Source organism: Aethalodelphis obliquidens, unplaced genomic scaffold, assembly GCF_003676395.1.
Source record: "Aethalodelphis obliquidens isolate GAN/ISIS:26980383/991018 unplaced genomic scaffold, ASM367639v1 scaffold38, whole genome shotgun sequence".
In the NCBI taxonomy this organism is placed as follows: Eukaryota; Metazoa; Chordata; class Mammalia; order Artiodactyla; family Delphinidae; genus Aethalodelphis; species Aethalodelphis obliquidens.
This window is the reverse complement of record NW_020837982.1, coordinates 13,893,761-13,917,665: the sequence shown is the minus strand read 5'-3', so window position 1 is coordinate 13,917,665 and position 23,905 is coordinate 13,893,761. Positions and strand designations below refer to the sequence as shown.

Here is a 23,905-nt window from a genome sequence, read left to right as displayed (position 1 = left end):
AACCAGAATTCACTCTTCTCTCTGCTGCGGGTGCTCTGAACCAAAGGCTCATGCCACCCCCTCATAGAATCTTTTTCTGACCTTTCCAATTTAAATTAGCCCCCTGGCACTCTAATATCCCCCTGCTTTTATAATCTAATCGTGTCTAAGGAGAGGGGAAAAGGATACTATTTGCTATGGACAAAAGTGTGCCCGCCCCCAAGTTCATATGTTGAAGCCCTAACTCCCCTCCCCCATGTGACTGTATTGGAGGTGGAGGTAATTAAGGTTAAATGAGGTCATGAGGATGGGGTCCTCATGGTGGGATTAGTGCCCTTATAAGCGGAGACATCAGAGAGCTTGCTCTCTCTGCACACACAAGGAAGAGGTCTATGAGTACATGGTGAGACAGTGGCCACCTACCAGCCAGGAAGAGAGGTCTCACCAGAAACTGGACCCCTAACTCAGACTTCCAGCTTCCAGACTGTGAGAGAATAAATGTCTGCTGCTCAAGCCACACAGTCTATGGTATTTTGTGATGGCAGCCCAAGCTGATTAAGATGCTACCCTAAAGTGGCTGAATCCGTTTCTACTGCCCTTGCAGGACTGAACCCCACTTAGTTCTGGACACAGATGCGGAGCACATGTGGTGAGAGGCCCAAACATGTTCCTGTACAGCCTGTGCCAGTCCTGCTCTTGGACAGGAGTGTGGGTTCTCCCAGCTGCCTCCTGCCTCCTGTTCTTCAGCCTGCTCTATCCTGTTTCCCAGTAGGGTGTTCCAGGTGGCTGGATGGTGCTGGCACTCCTCCGAGCTCTAGTGAAACCATGCTGCTCAGCTTCTGGAGGAACAGTCCCACCTATCCCAGAGTGGGGCACACGGCAAGGTCTGGTGGCAGGGCATCTCCTTCCTCCCTTCCTTGCTGGGTACCTGACGCACCTTCAGCTTCTCCAGGTCTGGCCTCTCCATGCTGACCACAGCGGCCAGCAGCTGGTCCTCCAGGCCGTCCCTGGTCACAGTGAAGTTGATCAGGGTGGCCTGAGCCTGCAGCTCGGGTTGGTAGTGAGGATTGGCCAGCTTGGTGTGAAGGATGAGCCGGAACTTGGGATTGTACTCACACTCTTTGTCTCCGATTTTAATGAACCTGGAACACAAGGGCTCATGTGAAGGTGGAGTGCCTTCCTGTGAGCTTTGGTCAGGGACAGAATCCTAGACGGGTTTTTTTGCAAAATCACAGCAAACAATATTGCCATACTCAGATGACTCCTCCCAAGCATGTCTAGGTTGAGCCCTAAGGCAGGGAACAGGGGTGGAGGGTGACGGACCTTCTCCCACAGCCACCACATCTGATTTTGCAGGCACAGCTGGAGAAGAGCCACTCACTTTGTGGTCCGTGTACATGAGCGCATTATGGAACGTTTCCAGCAGATGGCAGTAAAGCATTTGCAGGAAGGGGAACCTTCTTAGAGTTTGCACGAAGGTGATTTATAGGCTAGCAATAGGGCTTACTTTGTCTCATGGCTGATGGAGCATTACTTCTACGGGTGAAAATCGTTAATTAAGTAAATAAGCACGTCCTAAGGACTTGAAAAGGCGACTTATGGCCTGGGCAGTGGGTGAGGCTCCCTTCTGATAATTCTCACCCCCCTCCTATGTGCCTGTGGCCCTTGTCCTGCCCCTCTTCTCCTCCTCCTCCTCCTCCCAGACTCTTGCTGAGCCCTGATCAGCCACCAGCACCCAGAGCAACAGGGGTTCATCAAGCTGACAAAGTACTGAGCTCTCAGAACTCAGACGACTGGCTTAGATGAAATGCTCACGGTTCAAAGTCAGACTGCTTTTTCACCACCTTCCCTCTAACGCTGCTCTAGACTAGTGCACCGGGGTCGTTGAGCAGCAAGCCAGTGAACTGGCTGATGGAAGTTCCTCTGGAACTGCCTCTAGGGCATGAGGGCAGCTAAATGTTCCTCTTCTGGCAGAATGAAAGGTGTGCTTCAGGGGGGCTACATGATGTGAGCTGAGGAGAGGAAGTTCTAGGAGGAGCGGGTCTGTGCACAGCTCTACCAGGGGTCGTGAACCAGCTCCTCAGAAGGGCCAGCTGTATAGCTGGGTCTCACCGTCCTTTCTTAACGCCTTCTCTCCCAAGCAGGGGTCCCAGCACAGGATCGATGGACTCCTCTAGGTTTTCAATCAGCACCACCTCCCCAGCTTCCAGGGCACGCTCGACAGTTTGAAGGTAGCTGAGGAGACAGGTGGGCGGAGTAAGCCTGCATCAAGGGGTGGACTGGAGACAGTCAACAGGCAGCCGTGGCCCTGAAGCACAGCAGTAAACTTGGAGGCACCACTATCTGGGATGACGTCAGACAGCTGGCATATTTTTCTCTATCTAAAATGATATTTATGTGATCTGAACTATTTCTTATAAAAAGGGAAAAGTGACAAAATGCAAAAAAGAATAGGAAAATTAACTGTCATCCTTGTGTCATTTACATTTTGGTATTGCCTGTAGATGTTTGGATATATTTTCAAGTTTATTATTACTATTTCTATTTATTTTCTATTATTTATATTTTTATTTATGTCTGCATTTATATTTATGTTTATTTGATCCATGTAGCTCATTTGTTTTATAACCTGGTTTTTGTGCATAAAATGTAAACATTTTCCCATGTCATTAAATATTCTTCTATAACAATATTTATGTGCCTGGGTATTAGACTGTATTGATACACCTTAATTTATTTAACAATCAATTACCAAAAGCTAGGCTATTTTTAATTTTTCAATATTATGTAGAGTTTAACAAGCACATAAAAAATTGATTTCCCCTAAATAGATTTATAAGTTCAATGTGATTCCAATTCACACAATAAATAACAATATAACTTTATAAACCTTGACCAAAAATCTTAAAGTTAATCTAAAAGAAAACAATGAGAATGCTTTTTTAAAAAAAATAAAAGATCATGAAGAATAAGAAGAGGGACTCACATTAGCTGATAATAAAATATTTCTTATAATTTCAACAATACAGATATGTAGAAAGAAGTCTTAAAGAATATCATACACCAAAAGTTGGGAGTGTTGGGAAAAAATGATGAATTATAGGGCCTATTTATTTCTTTGGGTAACTCCCCTCACCTTCTTTTTTTACTGATGATATATTACTTTTGTAATGAGAAATGCCACAATAAATGTTACTAAATATAAAACGAAATAATTAAAGGCTGGTATAGTATTGTATAAATAGAAAAGAATAAAAGCTAATAAAATATTTTAATATAGAGTAAAATGTCATCTCTAATTAATTGGAGAAAGGATGGAGAATTTAATAAATGGTATTGGAACCATGGCTAACCACTTGAAAAGTGAAAATTAGGTCTGTAACTTATATAGTACCTGAAAATATATTTCAGGTGATTGGATTTTAGTGTAAAAAGAAAACCATAAGAAACCATAAAAAATCTTCTATATGAATATTTATATAATTTCTGGACAGAAAAAAGAATTTTCTAAATATGATTTATAGAAGAAATGTGACATATCTGACCAAAAAAAAAGTTGTAGTATGTCAGACCTCACAAAATTAAAAGGCAAATGACACCCTTGAACACTTTTCCATTCACTGATGAAGGGAGATTACACTTAACAGTCTTAACCCATACTATCTATAATGTAATATTTGTATTCAAATAATACACAACAAATCTAGAAAATCACCCAATAGAACAGTAATCAAGGGACATGAACAGAGAATTAATTACTATATGTCAGGCACTATTTTCAGTGCTATGGATATAAGAATGAGTAAAAAGAACAAATACTTGTGTCTAAAATGCAGTTATTGGTCAATTAGAGAGGAATATTTTAATCAAAGTTTGAAGGGAAGGCCAGGATTAGATTACCATGACTGATGACACAGATAAAACTATGTTGTGTCCTACCACGGCATTCATTTCCCACCTGCCCTATCTATAAGAAAGGATCCATCCGGGTATTCAACATGTGATTTAACTATTTTCTGAACATCGCATGCTTGATTTAAACAACCGTGGGTGGTCTGGACCCCTGGACAAGCATGTTTGGGACATGTGGCCAGGGCAGCAAGCCTCACGCTGGTGGTTGTATGTTAAGAGTGGATAAACGTGGGCTTTGAAGTGAAGACCACCTCGGTTCCAATATTGCCTCCATTAATTTTTAAAAGTTTTAACTAATTATTTTTAAACTGTGGTAGACTATTGTCTACTACAGCCCCTGGGACCACCATTCTACTTTCTGTCTCTATGAATTTGACTACTCTAGGGACCTTATGGAAGTGGAACTGTACAGTAGTTGTCCTTTTATGACTGGCTCATTTACTTGGCACACTCATCTCAAGGTTCGCCCATGCTGTAGCATAGGACAGAATTTCCTTCCTTTTCAAGGCTGAATAATATTTCATTGTATTGATACACCACATTCTGTTTATCCATTCATCTGTTGATGGTCACTTGGATTACCTTCTACCATTTGGCTATTGTGAATAACGCTGCTTTGAACATGGGTGTGCAAATATCCATTGCCTTTAAAACTGTGTACTCTTGGGGAAATTACTTAACTTGTGTGAAACTATTTCCTCAAATGAGAAAATGGTACCAATAACACTAACCTCATTGGTCGTGTGGATTAAGAAGCATTTGAGGTAAAGCTCCTAACACCAAGACCAACACATATCGACCACCTAATAAGTGATCTCTGGCCCTCTCCCTCCTGTTCATTGCCCCATCCTATTTTTCTCATGTCTCCTAGAGACACAGAACAAGAATTGAGAACTGAAACTACAAAGCTAAGTTATAACAGAGTGAATGAAGCAGTGGGGGGAGAGGAGCTGAGGCCCATGAAGTGCAGTGGGTGCTGGTCAGACATTCTCCCTGTTGTTCATGTCCCTTGACGTGTGCAGTAACTCCCCCACCATGTATGGATAAAGCCACATGGCAGGTGCAAACGGTTCCGAAGGTTCCATAACTATCTCAGCTGCTAAGCACCCCACTGCAAATGTCCCATCGTTCCTCAGGAGAGAGACGCTTTACGTTCTCTGTGGTTCTGGGGCAGAGGTAGGAACAAAGGGTAGAAGAGAGCTAAGAGAGGCAGTTTTTGACTAAATGTGAGAAAGACTGTAAAACACAGTCTTGTGTGACAATGGAATAGGGTGCTTGGGAAGCAGGAAGTATTCCAGGAGAGATGGGAGGGTGAACCCCTGGGCTGGTGGAAGAAGGACTCAGGAATGGGTCGGGAGGCTGACGCTTATGATTTCTAATGAGAAAGAAAAGCACATATTATACTGAGTGAATCAAGTCGGACAGAGAAAGACAAATATCATATGATATCGCTTATATGTGGGATCTAAAACAATGGTACAAATGAACTTATTTACCAAACAGAAATAGAGTCACAAATGTAGAAAATAAACTTATAGTTACCAGGGGGGAAAGGGGGGAGGGACAAATTGGGAGATTGGGATTGACATATACACACTACTGTATATAAAATAGATAGCAATAAGGACCTACTGTGTAGCACAGGGAACTCTACTCAATACTCTGTAATGACCTATATGGGAAAAGAATCTAAAAAAAAGTGGAGATATGTATCCACTTTGCTGATCCACTTTGCTGTACAGCAGAAACTAACACAACATTGTAAACCAACTGTACTCCAATAAAAATAAAGATAAAAATAAGAAAAAGAAAGAAAAGCAGAGACTCAGTACCCAAGCATCTCTCACTGAGACATTTCCTAAAGTGAGAGGAAAAACAGGAGAAAACTCCTGGAGGAACCAGGAGGATAGAAACAATCCACAGCTGCTTAAAACCTGCTCATCACATTATTTCCCTCTGCATAAACGGCAAGGTGGGAACTTCTGTGCACAGCCACCTACCCCTTCTGGCCAATCTGGGTGACCTGGAGGTCCTTGCCATACTTGTTCTTGATCCATTTAATGCCTTGTAGCTGAGGGTCCACCATGAGTGGCCAGCGCTCGCAGCTGAGGAGGATGGTGGCATTCTCCGTGGAAATGCGGTCTGCAGGGAGGCCCTCGTTCTGCCAGGCAGCCACGTCGGCATCATCCGTCAGCATCCTCAGGGGATCTAGGTTGGGGGTCACTGGGATGGGAACCTGGTGGCGAAGAAAGGTCACACATGCTCAGAACAGAAGCATGCGCTCTCAGCTGGGGGTGGGGTCTGCAGCTCACTCAAAGGGCAGAACTCCTCTAAAAGAAAGACCAAAGTTCCCCTGAGGAGCACTTTCCTGGCTGTGTCATTACTCCTGGAAGCAGGCTTTCTTAACGTCCTGATAGTCTTTTTTCTCCTGATGGATGAACAGCAGCAGAAATTCTGCCCGTGTCATCCTCTGTTCTTCAGTACATTCACCCAAGTCAAATGTCTACCATAGATCATTTGTATCTTAATCAACAGCCTCCATCGCCCTCACCCATGTTAGCAGGGTCACTTCCTGCTACATTTCTATGCTTCACAGACCAGGCCCACACCAGCCCGTACTGACCACCCTCTCCTCTCAGCATCACCACTTGCTGCTGATGCCCAGCTTGCAAAGGACTGCAGACGCTCCCCTTCCCCCTGCCATGGACAACCCCACCCCCTGGAAGGGCTGCTTGAGGACTTCTCCCCACACTGGGAGGCCCAGGAACAAACCACCAGGCCAGGGAATGTCTCCCCTTGGTCTCTGTCCCCCCTGGGAACCCTTCCTTTTCTTCTCGTTGACCTCTCTCAGCTCATTTAATTCTTCTACAAGTAATTGTTTTCATTGGAAACACATATACTTTTCAAAACACTGGGGTAAAATTCACATTCCCTAACCATTTTAGAGTGCACAAGTCAATGGTGTTTAGTACGTTCACGATGTGCAACCATCAGCTCTAGCTCGTTCCAAAACATTTTCTTCACCCCAAAAGGAAGCCCCAAGTCTATCAGCAGTCACTCCCTATTCCCTGCTACCCCCAGTTCTCAGAAGCCTCTAATCTGCTTTCTGCCTATACGGATTTACCTATTCTGGATGTTTCACATAAATGGAATCATACAATACGTGACCTGTTGTGTCTGGCTGCTTTCACTTAGAATGCTTTTGAGGTTCACACATATGCCCTTTAACCTCTCCAACTTTCTCTTCTCTGCAGTTCGTCTTCCCAGTTATCTCAGGAAAACCTCTCCAGACCATCTCCTTTCCCTTTAATTACACCTGCTAAGGGTACGAATGGCCAGTACTATACCTTCGAGCAAACCTCAAAAGGGAAACCAGCCACTGGAGGTTCTTATCCTGGGATCAGAAGTGTACTTCAATAGAATTGTTTTCCTTTGTAATCATATGCATTCTACTTTATACACTAAAAAACATTACTGTGAGAAGGATTCCATAGGTGTTACCAGACTGCCAAAGGGGTTTGTGGCATAAAAATACTTAAGTATCTTAAGATGGGTCACAAATCAAGCCTTGGTATATTTAAGAAAATTGAAATCGTATCAAATATCTTTTCTGACCACAATGCTATGAGACTAGATTAAATTACAGGAAAAATACTGTAAAAAATACAAACACATGGAGGTTAAACAATATGCTACTAAATAACCAAGAGATCATTGAAGAAATCAAAGAGGAAATCAAAAACTACCTGGAAACAAATGACAATGAAAACACGATGACCCAAAACCTATGGGATGCAGCAAAAGCAGTCCTAAGAGGGAAGTTTATAGCAATACAATCCTACCTCAAGAAACAAGAAACATCTCAAATAAACAACCTGACCTTACACCTAAAGCTATTAGAGAAGGAAGAACCAAAAAACCCCAAAGTTAGCAGAAGGAAAGAAATCATAAAGATCAGATCAAAAATAAATGAAAAAGAAATGAAGGAAACAATAGCTAAGATCAATAAAACTAAAAGCTGGCTCTTTGAGAAGATAAACAAAATTGATAAACCACTAGCCAGACTCATCAAGAAAGAAAGAGAGAAGACTCAAATCAATAGAATTAGAAATGAAAAAGGAGAAGTAACAACTGACACTGCAGAATACAAAGGATCATGAGAGATTACTACAAGTAAGTATGTGCCAATAAAATGGACAACCTGGAAGAAATGGACAAATTCTTAGAAATGCACAACCTCCTAAGACTGAACCAGGAAGAAATAGAAAATATAAACAGACCAATCACAAGCACTAAAATTGAAACTGTGATTAAAAATCTTCCAACAAAAGCCCAGGACCAGATGGATTCATAGGTGATTCTATCAAACATTTAGAGAAAAGCTAACATCTATCCTTCTCAAACTCTTCCAAAATATAGCAGAGGGAGGAACACTCCCAAACTCATTCTACAAGGCCACCATCACCCTGATACCAAAACCAGACAAGGATGTCACAAAGAAAGAAAACTACAGGCCAATATCACTGATGAACATAGATGCAAAAATCCTCAACAAAATACTAGCAAACAGAATCCAACAGCACATTAAAAGGAGCATACAACATGATAAAGTGGGGTTTATCCCAGGAATGCAAGGATTCTTCAATATATGCAAATCAATCAATGTGATAAACCATATTAACAAACTGAAGGAGAAAAACCATATGATCATCTCAATAGATGCAGAAAAAGCTTTCAACAAAATTCAACACCGATTTATGATAAAAACTCTCCAGAAAGTAGGCATAGAAGGAATTTACCTCAACATAATAAAGGCCATATATGACAAACCCACAGCCAACATTGTTCTCAATGGTGAAAAACTGAAACCATTTCCACTAAGATCAGGAACAAGACAAGGTTGCCCACTCTTACCACTATTATTTAACATAGTTTTGGAAGTTTTAGCCACAGCAGTCAGAGAAGAAAAAGAAATAAAAGGAATCTAAATTGGAAAAGAAGAAGTAAAACTGTCACTGTTTGCAGATGACATGATACTATACATAGAGAATCCTAAAGATGCTACCAGAAAACTACTAGAGCTAATCAATGGATTTGGTAAAGTAGCAGGATACAAGATTAATGCACAGAACTCTCTTGCATTTCTATACACTAATGACGAAAAATCTGAAAGAGAAATTAAGGAAACACTCCCATTTACCATTGCAACAAAAAGAATAAAATACCTAGGAATAAACCTACCTAAGGAGACAAAAAACCTGTATGCAGTAAACTATAAGACACTAATGAAAGAAATTAAAGATGATACAAACAGATGGAGAGATATACCATGTTCATGGATTGGAAGAATCAGCATTGTGAAAATTACTATACTATCCAAAGCAATCTACAGATTCAATGCAATCCCTATCAAACTACCAATGGCATTTTTTACAGAAATAGAACAAAAAATTTCACAGTTTGTATGGAAACACAAAAGAAACTGAATAGCCAAAGCAATCTGGAGAAAGAAAAACGGAGCTGGAGGAATCAGGTTCCCTGACTTCAGACTATACTGCAAAGCTACAGTAATCAAGACAGTATGGTAGTGGCACAAAAACAGAAATATAGATCAATGGAACAGGATAGAAAGCCCAGAGATAAACCCATGCACCTATGGTCACCTTATCTTTGACAAAGGAGGCAAGAATATACAATGGAGAAAAGAGAGCATCTTCAATAAGTGGTGCTGGGAAAACTGGACAGCTACATGTAAAAGAATGAAATTAGAACACTCCCTAACAGCATACACAAAAATAAACTCAAAATGGATTAAAGACCTAAATGTAAGGCCAGACACTATAAAACTCTTAGAGGAAAACATAGGCAGAACACTCTATGACATACATCACAGCAAGATCTTTTTTGACCCACCTCCTAGAGAAATGGAAATAAAAACAAAAACAAACAAATGGGACCTAATGAAGCTTAAAAACTTTTGGACAGCAAAGGAAACCATAAACAAGACGAAAAGACAACCCTCAGAATGGGAGAAAATATTTGCAGATGAAACAACTGACAAAGGATTAATCTCCAAAATTTACAAGCAGCTCATGCAGCTCAATAACAAAAAAAAACAAACAACCCAATCCAAAAATGGGTAGAAGATCTAAATAGACATTTCTCCAAAGAAGATATACAGATTGCCAGCAAACACATGAAAGAATGCTCAACATTACTAATATTTAGAGAAATGCAAATCAAAACTACAATGAGGTATCACCTCACACCAGTCAAAATGGCCATCATCAAAAAATCTACAAACAGTAAATGCTGGAGAGGGTGTGGAGAAAAGGGGACCCTCTTGCACTGTTGGTGGGAATGTAAATTGATACAGCCACTATGGAAAACAGTATGGAGGTTCCTTAAAAAACTAAAATAGAGCTCCCATATGACCCAGAAATCCCACTACTGGGCGTATACGCTGAGAAAACCATAATTCAAAAAGAGTCATGTACCACAATGTTCATTGTAGCTCTTATTTACGATAGCCAGGACATGGAAGCAACCTAAGTGTCCATCGACAGATGAATGGATAAAGAAGATGTGGCACATATATACAATGGAATATTACTCAGCCACAAAAAGAAACGAAATTGAGTTATTTGTAGTGAGGTGGATGGACCTAGAGTCTGTCATACAGAGTGAAGTAAGTCAGAAAGAGAAAAACAAATACCATATGCTAACACATATATATGGAATCTAAAGGAAAAAAAAATGGTATGAAGAATCTAGGGGCAGGACAGGAATAAAGATGCAAATGTAGAGATTGGACTTGAGGACACAGGGAGGGTGGAGGGTAAGCTGGGACGAAGTGAGAGAGTGGCATGGACTTATATATACTACGAAAATCGATAGCTAGTGGGAAGCAGCTGCACAGCATAGGGAGATCAGCTCGGTGCTTTGCGACCACCTAGAGGGGTGGGATAGGGAGAGCGGGAGGGAGACACAAGAGGGAGGAGATATGGGGATATATGTATAGCTGATTCACTTTGTTATAAAGCAGAAACTAACACACCATTGTAAAGCAATTATACTCCTATAAAGATGTTAAAAAAAATGAGTCATGTACCACAATGTTCATTGTAACTCTTATTTACAATAGCCAGGACATGGAAGCAACCTAAGTGTCCATCGACAGATGAATGGATAAAGAAGATGTGGCACATATATACAATGGAACATTACTCAGCCATGAAAAGAAACAAAATTGAGTTATTTGTAGTGAGGTGAATGGACCTAGAGTCTGTCATAAAGAGTGAAGTAAATCAGAAAGAGAAAAACAAATACCATATGCTAACAAATACATATGGAATCTAAAAAAAAAAAAAAGGTTCTGAAGAACCTAGGGGCAGGACAGGAATAAAGATGCAGACGTAGAGAATGGACTTGAGGACACGGGAAGGGGGAAGGGTAATCTGGGACGAAGTGAGAGAGTGGCACTGATATATATACACTACCAAATGTAAAATAGATAGCTAGTGGGAAGCAGCCGCACAGCACAGGGAGATCAGCTCGGAGCTTTGTGTCCACCTAGAGGGGTGGGATAGGGAGGGTCGGAGGGAGACGCAAGAGGGAGGAGATATGGGGATATATGTACATGTATAGCTGATTCACTTTGTTATACAGCAGAAACTAACATACCATTGTAAAGCAATTATACTCCAATAAAGATGTTAAAAAAATTAAAAATAGAACTACCAAATGATCCAGGAATTCTACTTCTGGTTATATATCTGAAGGAAATGAAATCACTGTCTCAAAGAGATATCTGCACCTCATGTTCATTGCAGAATTATCCAAAATAGGCAAGCTATGGGAACAGCCTAAGTGTCTGTCAACGAATTAATGGATAAAGAATCATGGTGTGCATATATATATATATATATATATATATATATATATATGTATGTATATGACATATGAATCATATATATATGTATGCATATATATGAATGACACATATACCATGGAATCTTATTGAGCCATGAGAAAGAAGGAAATCCTGGCATTTGCAACAACATGGATGGACCTTGAGGGCATTATGCTAAGTGAAATAAGTCAGACAGAGAAAGACAAATACTGTATGATCTCACTTATATGTGGAATCTAAAAAAGCCAAACTCACAGAAACAGAGTGTAGAATGGTAGTTGCCAGGGGCTGGGGGTGGGGGAAATGGGGAGATGTTGGTCAAAGTGTACAAACTTTCATTATAAGAAAAGTTCTGGGATTCTAATGTACAGCATGGTGATTACAGTTAATACTGTATTGTACACTTGAAAGTTTCTAAGAGAGTAGATCTTAAATGTTCTCATCACAAAAAAGAAATGGTATTGTGTGAGGTGATGGAAGTATTAACTAAGCTACCGTGGTAATCATTTCACAATATATGTGCATCAAATCAACACATCATACATCTTAAAGTTACATAATGTTACCTGTCAATTATATCTCAATAAAGCAGAAAAAAATTATATAAAAAAAAACAGGAATAAAGGCACAGACCTACTAGAGAATGGACTTGAGGACACGGGGAGTGGGAAGGGTAAGCTGGGACAAAGCGAGAGAGTGGCATGGACATATATACACTACCAAACGTAAAATAGATGGCTAGTGGGAAGCAGCTGCATAGCACAGGGAGATCAGCTTGGTGCTTTGTGACCACCTAGAGGGGTGGGATAGGGAGGGTGGGAGGGAGGGAGACGCAAGAGGGAGGAGATATGGGAACATATGTATATGAATAACTGATTCACTTTGTTATAAAGCAGAAACTAACACACCATTGTAAAGCAATTATAGTCCAATAAAGATGTAAAAAAAAAAAATTGCTTAAGAGCCGCAAAGAAAGCCAGAAAAACCCTTGCTGGGCGGCCACTGGGCTCCTCGTCTTCATTCGCTCAGCTAATGATCGTCCTTTCAAAAATTTCCTTTTCCACAAGTGTCGAAGGAGAATAAATAACAGCTTTATCTTTTGTTTATTTCCCAATGCTGTAAGTTCAGCAAATCATCAGGTGAATGAGATTTTATGAGCTGATCTGTTAAGCCAACCACCACTAGACGGTATGGGCTTTGTGTTCCAAGGAAACACCTACAGATGAATTCTAGAATATAACCCTTACTGTACGTGGTGAACTTTCTGTGCTGACTCTCACGGCAGCTGCTTTTCATGACTCTCATCTCATCCACTGGACTGTTCTGCCAACATCCTGATCTTGAGCATCTTCTGTACCTCCTGCCAGTGGCATGTAGGGCAGGCTGAAGACTCAGTGAATATTTGTTCATTGAGGACTGTGAGTGATGTGAAAGTGTCAAGATGTAACACATCCTGATCCCTCTTCAGCTGGGAACTAGCATTTCCCCATTTCATCATGTCAGCGTAGAGGGAGGAGTTGGGAGTAACGTCCTCCCACTCACACTGAGAACTGAATACACATGACCAAAGTAGATAAGCTGCTTTCATAAAGGGTGTCTGTGGGTCACAGACACAGACGGAGGAGCTTTGGGGCCTGGTAACAAGGTGCGGTGCAGCATTTGGGGAATGCTCCTCCACTGCTGCTATGAAGTTTGGCACAAGAGCAAGAAGGCTGGAGGGAGATACAGGATGCGTTTGGGGCCTCTTGGGTTTTATAGTTTTGAGGAGTGTCAGGAGACAGCCTGGGGGCGGTGGACCGGCGTTCCCATGGAGACCCAGGAAGAGGAGAGGTGCCGTGCTCAGGTGGCCTGGACGGCAGTGGAGAACAGTGCAGGGCAGTGTGGGAGGACCTGGGCGCACAGGTCTCCTTCCTGGGTCTCAGCGGTCACTAGGAGATACTCAGGTGGTTGTGGGGGGAAGAACGCAAGTAGGGACTCAGAGGTTTGTGTTATTACTGTCACATGAGCTCCCTGGTCCCCACAGGCTGGTGGCGTCAGGACAGATGCGGGCTGGACTTACCTGCAGCTGGTTCAGGTAGGGTCTCCAGGTCCCATCCATGAGGCTCCGCCGATATTTCTTTGTAAAGAAGCCCAGGTACGAAATGAAAGCCGCAGTAAGTAAAACGTCTCCACATAATTTCCTTTCCTGTTGTTTGAAGTTCTGCACAGCTTCTGTCCACCTCACGTTTTCAGAGGCCAGTCCTCCCACCTATCATTTCAAAGAGCAGAGAGGGGAGAAGACACGTCATACCACAGGCTACAGAGCCACGATTCAGCCACGGAGAATGCATGGCACACGCTTCACAGCAGGAGACTCAGGACATCATTTATGTGGCCCTTCTGATCAATGGGGGGGGGGCGGTTTGTACCGGCTGCAGTGAACACTGCAGTCAATGAGCCCCTGCTCTCTGTTCTGTGTTACGTGGGCTGTGGAGAGACAGGTCCTGAATGCAGCCTTCCAGGCTCTGCCCTTGACAGGTGTGGAGATGAATATGCCCACTTCGAAGAGCCGTGAAGAGGATTTAGTGTGACCATGTGTGTTCATCACTTGGTACTGTGTCTGGTCCTCAAAACGTAACAGAAAATCATGTACCTCTCTCTTCTCCTCCAAATGCTGGAAATGTGAAAGTAAATAAAATCAATTGCACTATAAATAATTCACAGTGGGTGGGGAGATCGGCATGGTAATTAAGACACGGAGTCAGATGCACTGAAACACGGGTGTGTGCAAAGTACCAAGACTGCAGAGCAGGGCCTGACTCTGCGGGGGCCACGTTGGGGGGGCGCCCTCTCCCAGAGGATAGACACTGTCTACAGAGGACTGTGAGGTGGGCTGTTCGGTGAAGCTCGGCTTCTGTGCTATGACTGATCCCTTTTTCTTCCTGGAAAGATGGCATCCTAGGATGTCAGAGCTGGGAGACCTGAGGGACTTGCCCACCGACCATTCCCACGCCATCTTAGATCACACAGATAAAGACCAGAAAGTCGAAGTGTCCTGTCTTCTGACACTTCAACCACCCCAGGTTGGTGGGGACAGGGATGGCTTCAGAGCTGCCCTGTCCTGAGTCCTAGAGCAGAGCTCCACCTGCCTCCTATGAGGACCAACGCAAAAAAGGCTCCAGCTGGGCAGAGAAAGGCTGCGCAGAATTCTGGAAACCAAACAGGGAACTGAACGGAAGACAGGCCAGCGGGGAGGTCCTGACTGCTTCCTGCACGTTAGTGGATGAGCTGTCGCTAGACCACACCATTCAGTGAAGACGATCATCCCAGAGCTCTGCAGCAGCAGGTTCAACAAACAAGGGCACAGACACACCTGAGGCTTCACCTCTTGTTACTGGAGCACAACCGATTCAGTGACTGTTATGACTAATTTCTCCCTGAACTAGGAAACATGGCTTTGTTATATACATAAATGGGGGCTGGAATAAATGGGAAAAGGGATCGATTCCACTTCCTTTCACTGGGGAGGAAGGTGCTGTAAAAGGCGCTCGATAAAGAGAAATCACATCCCGTGGACACTGCTTTGCAGGCTCTTAGCTGATTCATGATGAGAAATATAAACCATGGGGGATTAAAAAGGCTACACATCCCCTGACACTCGTCTCATCAGGAGCTGGTGTCTGTGCTCCCTCTCCCTGGATCTGTCACTGCTTTGACCAGTAGAACGCAGAGGAAGGATGTTGAGTTGGCTTTTGGTCCCAGGCCTTAAGAGAGTGGGACCTTCTACTTCCTGCCCTTGGAACACTTGCTCTTAGAGCCCTGAGTGGCCGTGTAAATGACCGTCCTGCTGGAGAGACCAAGGTTATAGTCAGCAATGTTCAGGGTCAACCACCTGTCTTGTTCTTTTCTGCTTCTATCTCAGTGCCTCATCCTGTCCACACCCTTATTATCAAATATCCCATAGGTAAGAGCTTCAGGGTTTGCCTGTCGAATGCTAGCTTTGTCCTTTAACGCTCCCTCTGGCTGACGCTCTTGTATGTAAGCATGTCACACCTCTCGTAAGCTTCCTGATCCATCCAGTGCCCCAGTCTCCCGACCATCCCTGTGGGAAATCTCCTTTGACCAGACCAGGGTGGGCATTCACGCTTTTCTCAGGAGTCAGTCCCTGCAGCCCAGAGCATTTTATTATTTGCCCCCCAGTCAAAGCGGCACTCAGCTGCTCATCTATTAATATTTTGCACCTCTGCGGCACCTGACAAGCTCAGCTCGTGTAATTAAAGCCCGCCGAAGAGGTTCACACTCACCAGGCGGTTTGCAAGGGAGATGGTGCCTGCAGTCGCTTCAGCTTCTTGCTGACATTTGAGTTTGTCAGCTGTTGCTTTCTCAAACTTGGCCGTGAGTTTGGCCAGGTTTTCATTAAGGTGCTGTTTAGGAAGGAACACAACGTCTGTCAGTAGTTCCAGTGCTTCAGAGATAGGGTTCACGGGTAGGGGATTTCTAAGGAAGGCCTCCTGGGGGGAGCTGTAAGGGACTGGGGAAGGCGGGCAGGGAGGGGAAGGAAGGCAAACTAGGGGGGCCCTCACGTGGATCCCAGTGGAAGTCCAGAGGGTGCCGACACAAGTGAGAGGACTGAGCTTTTCTATCCAGCACCTCAGTCGTTGGTCCAGGACCAGGAGGGGTGACGGACAAGGAGGGAGAGGCTTAAATTCTTTCTCTCCCTGTATTGGGGAAAAGGGGTTCCAGTAGCCTGACAAAAAAGTACAAGTGCTGCTTTTAGAAGCAAAATCTCACTGAAGCCTGGGGAGGCCTGAAAATGGCCAGTAGGATCCCAGGGTGGGGGTGCTGGGAGGAGCACACACCGTCTGCTGCGGCTGGTTCGTGGGTTGGAATTGGGCTGTCTGCAACCTACGTCTGCCCTTTGCTTTTATTTTTTTAATTAAAAAAATAAATTCATTTAATTAATTAATTTATTTATTTATTTAGGCTGCGTTGGGTCTGTGTTGCTGCGCACAGGCTTTCTCTAGTTGTGGTGAGCGGGGGCCACTCTTCGTTGCGATGCGCGGGCTTCTCACTGCGGAGTGTGGGCTCTAGGTGCACGGGCTTCAGTAGTTGTGGCTTGAGGGCTCTAGAGCGCAGGCTCAGTAGTTGTGGTGCACGGGCTCAGTTGCTCCGTGGCATGTGGGATCTTCCCGGATCAGGATTGAACTTGTGTCTCCTGAATTGGCAGGCGGATTCTTAACCACTGTGCCACCAGGGTAGTCCCCTCCCTTTGCTTTAAGGTCCCAGGAGTGCAAGACAACTTCACTTGACCTCATCGATTCTCTCCAATTATCCCGAAGTAGAGGAACATTTTTAAAAACGACACGGTTTCAATTTTTTTCTAAATTTATCAAGAATTTAGAATTCAAGTGCACAGTCTTTGTTGCCCCCATGATGCATATTTGCATACACAAAGACACCTGGGCACATGGCAGACACCTCCAGATATGTCTCATGTCTATGCAATAACAGGGCTTCGGGCTGCTTTGTCAGTCATTACCAAGTCACAAGAGAAAGAAATGAAGGGCCAAGTTTATATAGCCAAGCAGCTTAAGAACTAGGTGGTGAGCCATCCAATTGACAATGGCAGGCTGGCCACATTCATTTACTCCTCTTCTTCCCGAGATTTCTCTAAAATGGTTATGAAGCAGTTTAAAAAGTCATAAGCCCATAACATCAAGCAAATATTGAGGGCCACTGGAGGGTGAGGGATTCCAATAGATCTATGGAAGACCACAGATAGAGCAGTGGAAAGGGCTGGAGCAGGGCAGAGGACACTGCAACGCAGAGCAGAAGCTGAGCAGCTCTGCAGAGCCTCACATACACTGGGGATTTGGAAATGTCAGGTGAGCTGCAGGGGGATGTTGAAAATAAGACAGTCAGCTGGAAGCCTTTTGATCCTCCACTCCACATCTCCATCCCCATTCAATGCCACCAGGCACCTGTGTCACCAGCAGGAGAGTCAACAGTGGCAGAGAAAGGATACCATGTTCTGGCATTTAAGATGCATCCAGCAAACTAATGCATACAGAATGGCTAAACAAGGTCCTATTGTATATAGGGATCTATATTCAAAATCCTGTGATAAACCGTAATGGAAAAGAATATTAAAAAGTATGTATATACATATATATATATAACTGAATCACTTTGCTGTAGAGCAGAAATAAATACAACAAGTAATAGGATGCATCCACCATAACTCATCCAATCTAGAAAACAAATTCTGCCAGTCTGCCAGATCTGCCCTTGTCTGCAGAGCTATACTCTGCTTTTGATCACTACTCTTGTAAACATGAAAAGACAAGAAGACATTTGATTAAAGCCTAGATTAAAGGTAAACAAGAAGGAAAAAATGACCTGGGAAAAAGAAAGAACTTAGGTCAAAAAAACGGCAACAAAGCATAAAACCCTTCATAATTAGTTTCTCCGGGAGATTCAAGATGTTTCATCCATGAAACAAGAGGATGCTAATAAAAGGAAAAGAGAACAACAACAAAGTAAACTTGTGGAAATACTCTTTATTGTTAATGTAAAAAGTAATAAATTCAATAAATTAAAAGATGAATTTGAGGAAATCTAGATAGAATAAGAAAGCATAAAGTGACAAAAAGATAAGAGAAAATAGATGACCCATCAGAAGGTCCAATACCCAACCAATATGCATTCCAGAAAATGAGATTAAAAAGGAAACAGAAGGGAGATATAAAATCACCTTGTGGAACTGAAGAAAATAAGTCTCTGCATGCCAAGCACAATGAATAAAAAAAGAATGGCAGCTAAGCACGGCAATGTAAAGTTTCAGACACCAAGAATAAAGAAAAAATTGAAAGACTTCCAGAAAGGCAGAAATACAGTGTATCCAGACTGTTCATCAGACTTCTCACCAGACAAAAAGATAAAGCATTCAGTGTTCTAAGGGAAAAAATTAGCCTCAGAATTTAATACGCAGCAAAATAGTCAATTCAGTTTAAAAATAAAAAGATACATCCAGACTGGAACATTAGAAAATTTACCTCTTATGTAACATTTCTGAGAAAGTTACTTAAGAACAAGCCATAGCAAAATGAGAGAAGAAATCAAGAAAGAAGCCATGGGGTCCAGAAGTCATTGGAACGAACCCAAGAGAGCAGTGAACGTGACTACTCTCCAAAACTGTTTGGAGCTTTGAGTGGGGACAAGAGAGAAAAGTCTTGGGGGCAAAAGGGGACTCAGTAAAACACTGGATTGACTGGAGGGTTTTAAAAAATAAGGCTATGCCAAAAGAACTAATCGAAGAGAGAGAGAGAAAGAGGGAGAGAGAGAAGAAAGTCCAGGGGGAAAGGTATGTAAGAAAGTAAGTATAACAGCACTGAGATCTTCTATGAACAATATAGACAGGTTCATAGAATATAAACAGAATTTACTGATTTTTTGAATCAGTCAGTGGAGAGAGCATGGGACAATTAATTCTGGTTACAGAACACAATGTAGATATGTTAAGTGCTGGTGATTCGAACGCAAAAGTAACGATAAATAATGATAATGAAGTTGGAGAGAGGAGGGAAGGGGATGAGCTGAAGGAAAGGGTAATAATTTCATCTTGAACACTGAAGAGCTCCAAGGAAGCGGCCTCCATATGACTGAACAAGAAGTAAAGGTCATGTCAGAAAAACATAGTTGCTGTAATGATGAGAAGACAGGGGATGAATGTCTTCAAGCCTCATGTAGCAGAAAGTCAACTGCCTGAAGAAGATACATCAAGAATAGGGATGCAGCACAGCACGCAGACAAGGGTCAGAAATTCAGATGAGCGGCCCAGGAAGATGAGGTAAACTAGTCAGATGAGTCTAATGTTAAAAAAAATAGGGGCCGGTGGTGACGGTGACTAAATGCAGCAAAACTCCCTGCTTGAGTGAGAAGCCACTGATTAACTCCAGGGTCACTTAGTGACATTCAGGACTCTTCCGAGTATTATAAGACCGGCCAGAAATCAGATTTTTTGTTTTAAATATTGGCAATTAATTACATCTTTGGCAAACACATTGTGCAGGCCAAATAAAACACATTTAAGCCACTAGGTAGCAAGCTCTGAGTGGCATCAACAATCAGAAAAGGGGCTTCCCTGGTGGCGCAGTGGTTGAGAGTCCGCCTGCCGATGCAGGGGACACGGGTTCGTGCCCCGGTCCGGGAAGATCCCACATGCCGCGGAGCGGCTGGGCCTGTGAGCCATGGCCGCTGAGCCTGCGCGTCCAGAGCCTGGGCTCCGCAACGGGAGAGGCCACAACAGTGAGAGGCCCGTTAAAATAACTTGAGTAAGAAAGAGATCTTTGAAAATGCAGTTCTTGCAACACTTTTCCAGGAGAGACTGAAGAATCTGAAAATTATCAGAAGGTATTTTCCCTCCAAAAGCAGTCAAGGGGCTGTTAGTGTTTTGCCCTTGGTATTCTTTCAAATGGGCCATTGTGAGCGTTGATTATCAGTAAACTGGTCCATGAACGTCTGGATTTATAAAGCAAACGTACTGAGAGATTAGCTGCTTTGCCAAAGCATCTCTTCATAGAGAGTCTGGCTGCAGGGATCTTTGAACTAGAGCCTTTAACCATAGAATTTAGTCTATCGATCAATAAACCCGTGAAACTTGAAGCATGCGGCATGTCTGCAATCTCCCGTTTCACAACTTGTAAAACCCTTTTTATCATCATGAGAAACTTGCAGTAAGAATCCTATTTGCCTGGAATGCACGTGTAGAAATGAAAGGTCCAGGGGATGTTTTGGCTTGAACTTGATCATGGTAGTGAGTGATGACCAGGGCTTGCACACGATGGCACATGCAGGAGGAGGTGGTGGAGGGAAAGCAGGGGTCAGTGGTCATCGGAACCCTGGGGGTGGCGGCAGCTCCCTGTGTCCCTGGGGGCTGGGCTCTGGGCTTGTGCTGTACATGCCTTCTCTCCTTTCATCCTCACGGCAAAATCATGAATAGCCAAAATGGACTATTATTGTGTCCATTTTACTTCAGGAAGCTGAAGTTTGGGCTCTGGAAAGGCCTTTCTAAAGGTCAGCCATCGGTGAATAGCACAGCATGGATTGGAAGGTCTGCTGATGGGTTTTCAGCTGCTATGTCATCCCTCAGGATTCTGATTTCTACCTCTCACTTTGGTGATACCAATTTTAATGGCAAAGATGAAGTTCAAGGTGTGAATCCACAATCACCTCCATCCCACAATCCTGGGTGAGGGACATACAATCAAAATATCAACAAAAGGCTAATAATTTTATATTTATGGCCAAAGGACCCCCCCCCCAACCACCAACCACAATATGCTACATACTTTTACAAGCTTCTATAAAGCACTGCAGGTAGCATCACACATGCCCTGCAGGCCCACACATCCACACCGCTGAGAGTGAGGGGGGTGGACAGTGGCCAGAATGGAAGAGAATGGTGCACAAGGTGGGGAAAGGTGGCTAAAACCTACATTTCAAAGGGGAAAAAGGATCTCCCATTTTTTGAAATTACCTACAAAACAGAGGCAGATTCACAGACATAGAGAACAGACTTGTTTCCTATGCCTGGAAAGCTACTTGAACTTCCCAGGCCTCGGTGTTTTCGTCTGTAAGTCGGGAGCAGTAAATCTGCAAGTGAAATTTTGCCAGAAATGCATATAAAGTTGATTTAAAGTTTGTTGTGACCATCCATGAGGAGCATATGACCTCAAAAGCACTTGCTTTGGGGGCTGATTTTGTAAGTGGGGGAAAATCTTAATTTCGAAGATTAGATCCTTGTGCCAAATTAATTTGAGGTGCTCTTGGGCCTGGAAATCAAAAGAGGAAGGGGATTATTTCCAGCACCTAATGGAAGCACCTAGGAAGATGATCCATTTATTCTTGATGAAGGTTTTTTTCTTTTTTTTTTTGCGGTACGCGGGCCTCTCACTGCTGTGGCCTCTTCCATTGTGGAGCACAGGCTCCGGACGTGCAGGCTCAACAGCCATGGCTCACGGGCCCAGCTGCTCTGTGGCATGTGGGATCTCGCCGGACCGGGGCACGAACCCGCGTCCCCTGCATCGGCAGGCGGACTCTCAACCACTGCGCCACCAGGGAAGCCCAAGGTTTGTACTTTTTGATGAAGGTTTGTACTTTGGGTCACGACAACCTTGCTAGCGACAGGAATGAAGGGGGAGGGGAATGGGGGAGGGATGGATTGGGAGGTTGGGATTACCAGATGCAAACTATTATGTATAGAATGGATAAACAACAAGGTCCTACTGTAGAGCACAGGGAACTATATTCAATAACCTGTGATAAACTATAATGGAAGAGAATATGAAAAAGAATGTATATATATGTATAACCGAATCACTTTGCTGTAGAGCAGAAAATAACACAACATTGTAAATCAACTATACTTCACTAAAATTACCTTTAAAAAAAGAATCTCCCATTTTTGACCCTTTGTTCTTAACTATCAGATGTCCAAAAATATTAGATTCTTTGTGGCTAATAAGATAGCAGCTGGTTCCATGGATAATACTGTTCATTTATTATATGTATCCATCTGTCATCTTTTCTTTCCTCAGAGGAAAAGGAAAAAACCTTTTAGGACCAAGGTGTAAACCCATGGTCCAGTGGATCTGTCTTGTTTGGATTACACAGTGTTTGAGGAAGAAATTATAAAAGTTGCCTCTGCTGGGACTTCCCTGGCGGTCAAGTGGTTAGGACTCTGTGCTTCTACTGCTGGGGGCCCAGGTGGGTTCAATCCCTGGTCAGGGAACTAAGATCGCACAAGCTGCGCAGTGTGACTGAAAATAATGATAATAAATGTCTTTTAAAAAAAAGTTGCCTCTACTGAAAAATTAGGAGATTTTGGGTAACAATTTGGTTTTCTTTAAAAATCAGGGCTGAGGGGCTTCCCTGGTGGCGCAGTGGTTGAGAGTCCGCCTGCCGATGCAGGGGACACGGGTTCGTGCCCCAGTCTGGGAAGATCCCGCATGCCGTGGAGCGGCTGGGCCCGTGAGCCATGGCCGCTGAGCCTGTGCGTCCGGAGGCTGAGGCGCTGGGGCCTGGAGGAGAGGCTGTTTGCCTCAGGTGGGGGTCACTTACAGCGATCTTGGCTTTAACAACCGCCAGCTTCTCCTGGGCGGCAGCGAGGTCCGAGGTGGCCTTGCTCAGTGCTTGGCGTTTGGGTTCCACGTCACAGAACACCTCGTAGAACTTCACAATGTTTATGACCCAAGAGCAGAGGCCGGCGGCTGCGTAGGACTTGGTGGCCACGAACTCGGGATTGAACTCGGGGTCATGCAGATACGGCTTGATGGCCTTGAGGCAGTTCTCGTGAATGTTCTCCTTGTCAAAGTGGATGAGGGAGTCCAGGAAGCCATCCACCTTGGCCATGGTGACCTTGGCGGCCTTCCAGCTGCGGTCCTTGGGCACCTTGCCCCCGGGGGCCACGAGAGCCATCACAGCAGCGCTGACGTTGCTGACGGCCGGCGGCGGGAAACCAAAAGACTTCAGCTCTGTCAGGTTGGTCTGGAAGAGAGAGGCAGGTCATTAGAGGAAAACGAACGCCTCTCTTTGTCCTCGGTCACTAATAGAGCCGGGCTCAGAGTGATCAATCTCAAAGGGCCGCTTTGAAGCCTGAGGCAGCCCTCGGAATTTTAAATATCATGACTCATCAAAAGGGAACCAAGCGACTCCCCAGCGGCTTCAGACTTCCCCGAATGGTTAGCCGAGACTCAGCTAGGTTCTCTCAGTGCTTTGACTCGTGGCCCACCAGAAACACACAATTTTTTCACATTTAGCTGAAAAATATAAGGATGCCAACATACTCTGAAACATGCAGCATGCCATGAATAAAAGACAAGGTTATTATAAATTAATTTCTATCTTGGATTGAAGAGAATAGCACTGTAACCCAACTACTTTTTTTTCTGTAATTAAACTGCCTTGTTCCATGAGCTTGTGCTAACTGCACCTGGCTGTCCTGATAGCAAAGTGGCATTTTCTGCCAAGAAATAATTCAGACAGAAAGCCAGGCACACCCTGTGCCGTCACTGCCTCTGCCTAGACATGGGTTTGTCCTGTGCTCCAAGTTTCACTTGCTCT

At 43.7% G+C, this 23,905-nt stretch overlaps 1 protein-coding gene across 1 annotated transcript in view; it reads right to left on the bottom strand.

The window, feature by feature from the left end:
* The window catches only part of DNAH9 (dynein axonemal heavy chain 9), a 299,454-nt gene that overhangs the window by 59,088 nt on the left and 216,461 nt on the right, over nucleotides 1-23,905 (bottom strand). Inside the window, exons 50-55 of the mRNA XM_027131074.1 lie at nucleotides 22,904-23,329; nucleotides 16,087-16,206; nucleotides 13,863-14,051; nucleotides 5,892-6,127; nucleotides 2,092-2,214; nucleotides 917-1,121 (exon numbers count right to left, since the gene is read on the bottom strand). Of these exons, the coding sequence (XP_026986875.1) occupies nucleotides 917-1,121; nucleotides 2,092-2,214; nucleotides 5,892-6,127; nucleotides 13,863-14,051; nucleotides 16,087-16,206; nucleotides 22,904-23,329 (1,299 nt within the window). The remainder of the gene's footprint in view (nucleotides 1-916; nucleotides 1,122-2,091; nucleotides 2,215-5,891; nucleotides 6,128-13,862; nucleotides 14,052-16,086; nucleotides 16,207-22,903; nucleotides 23,330-23,905) is intronic.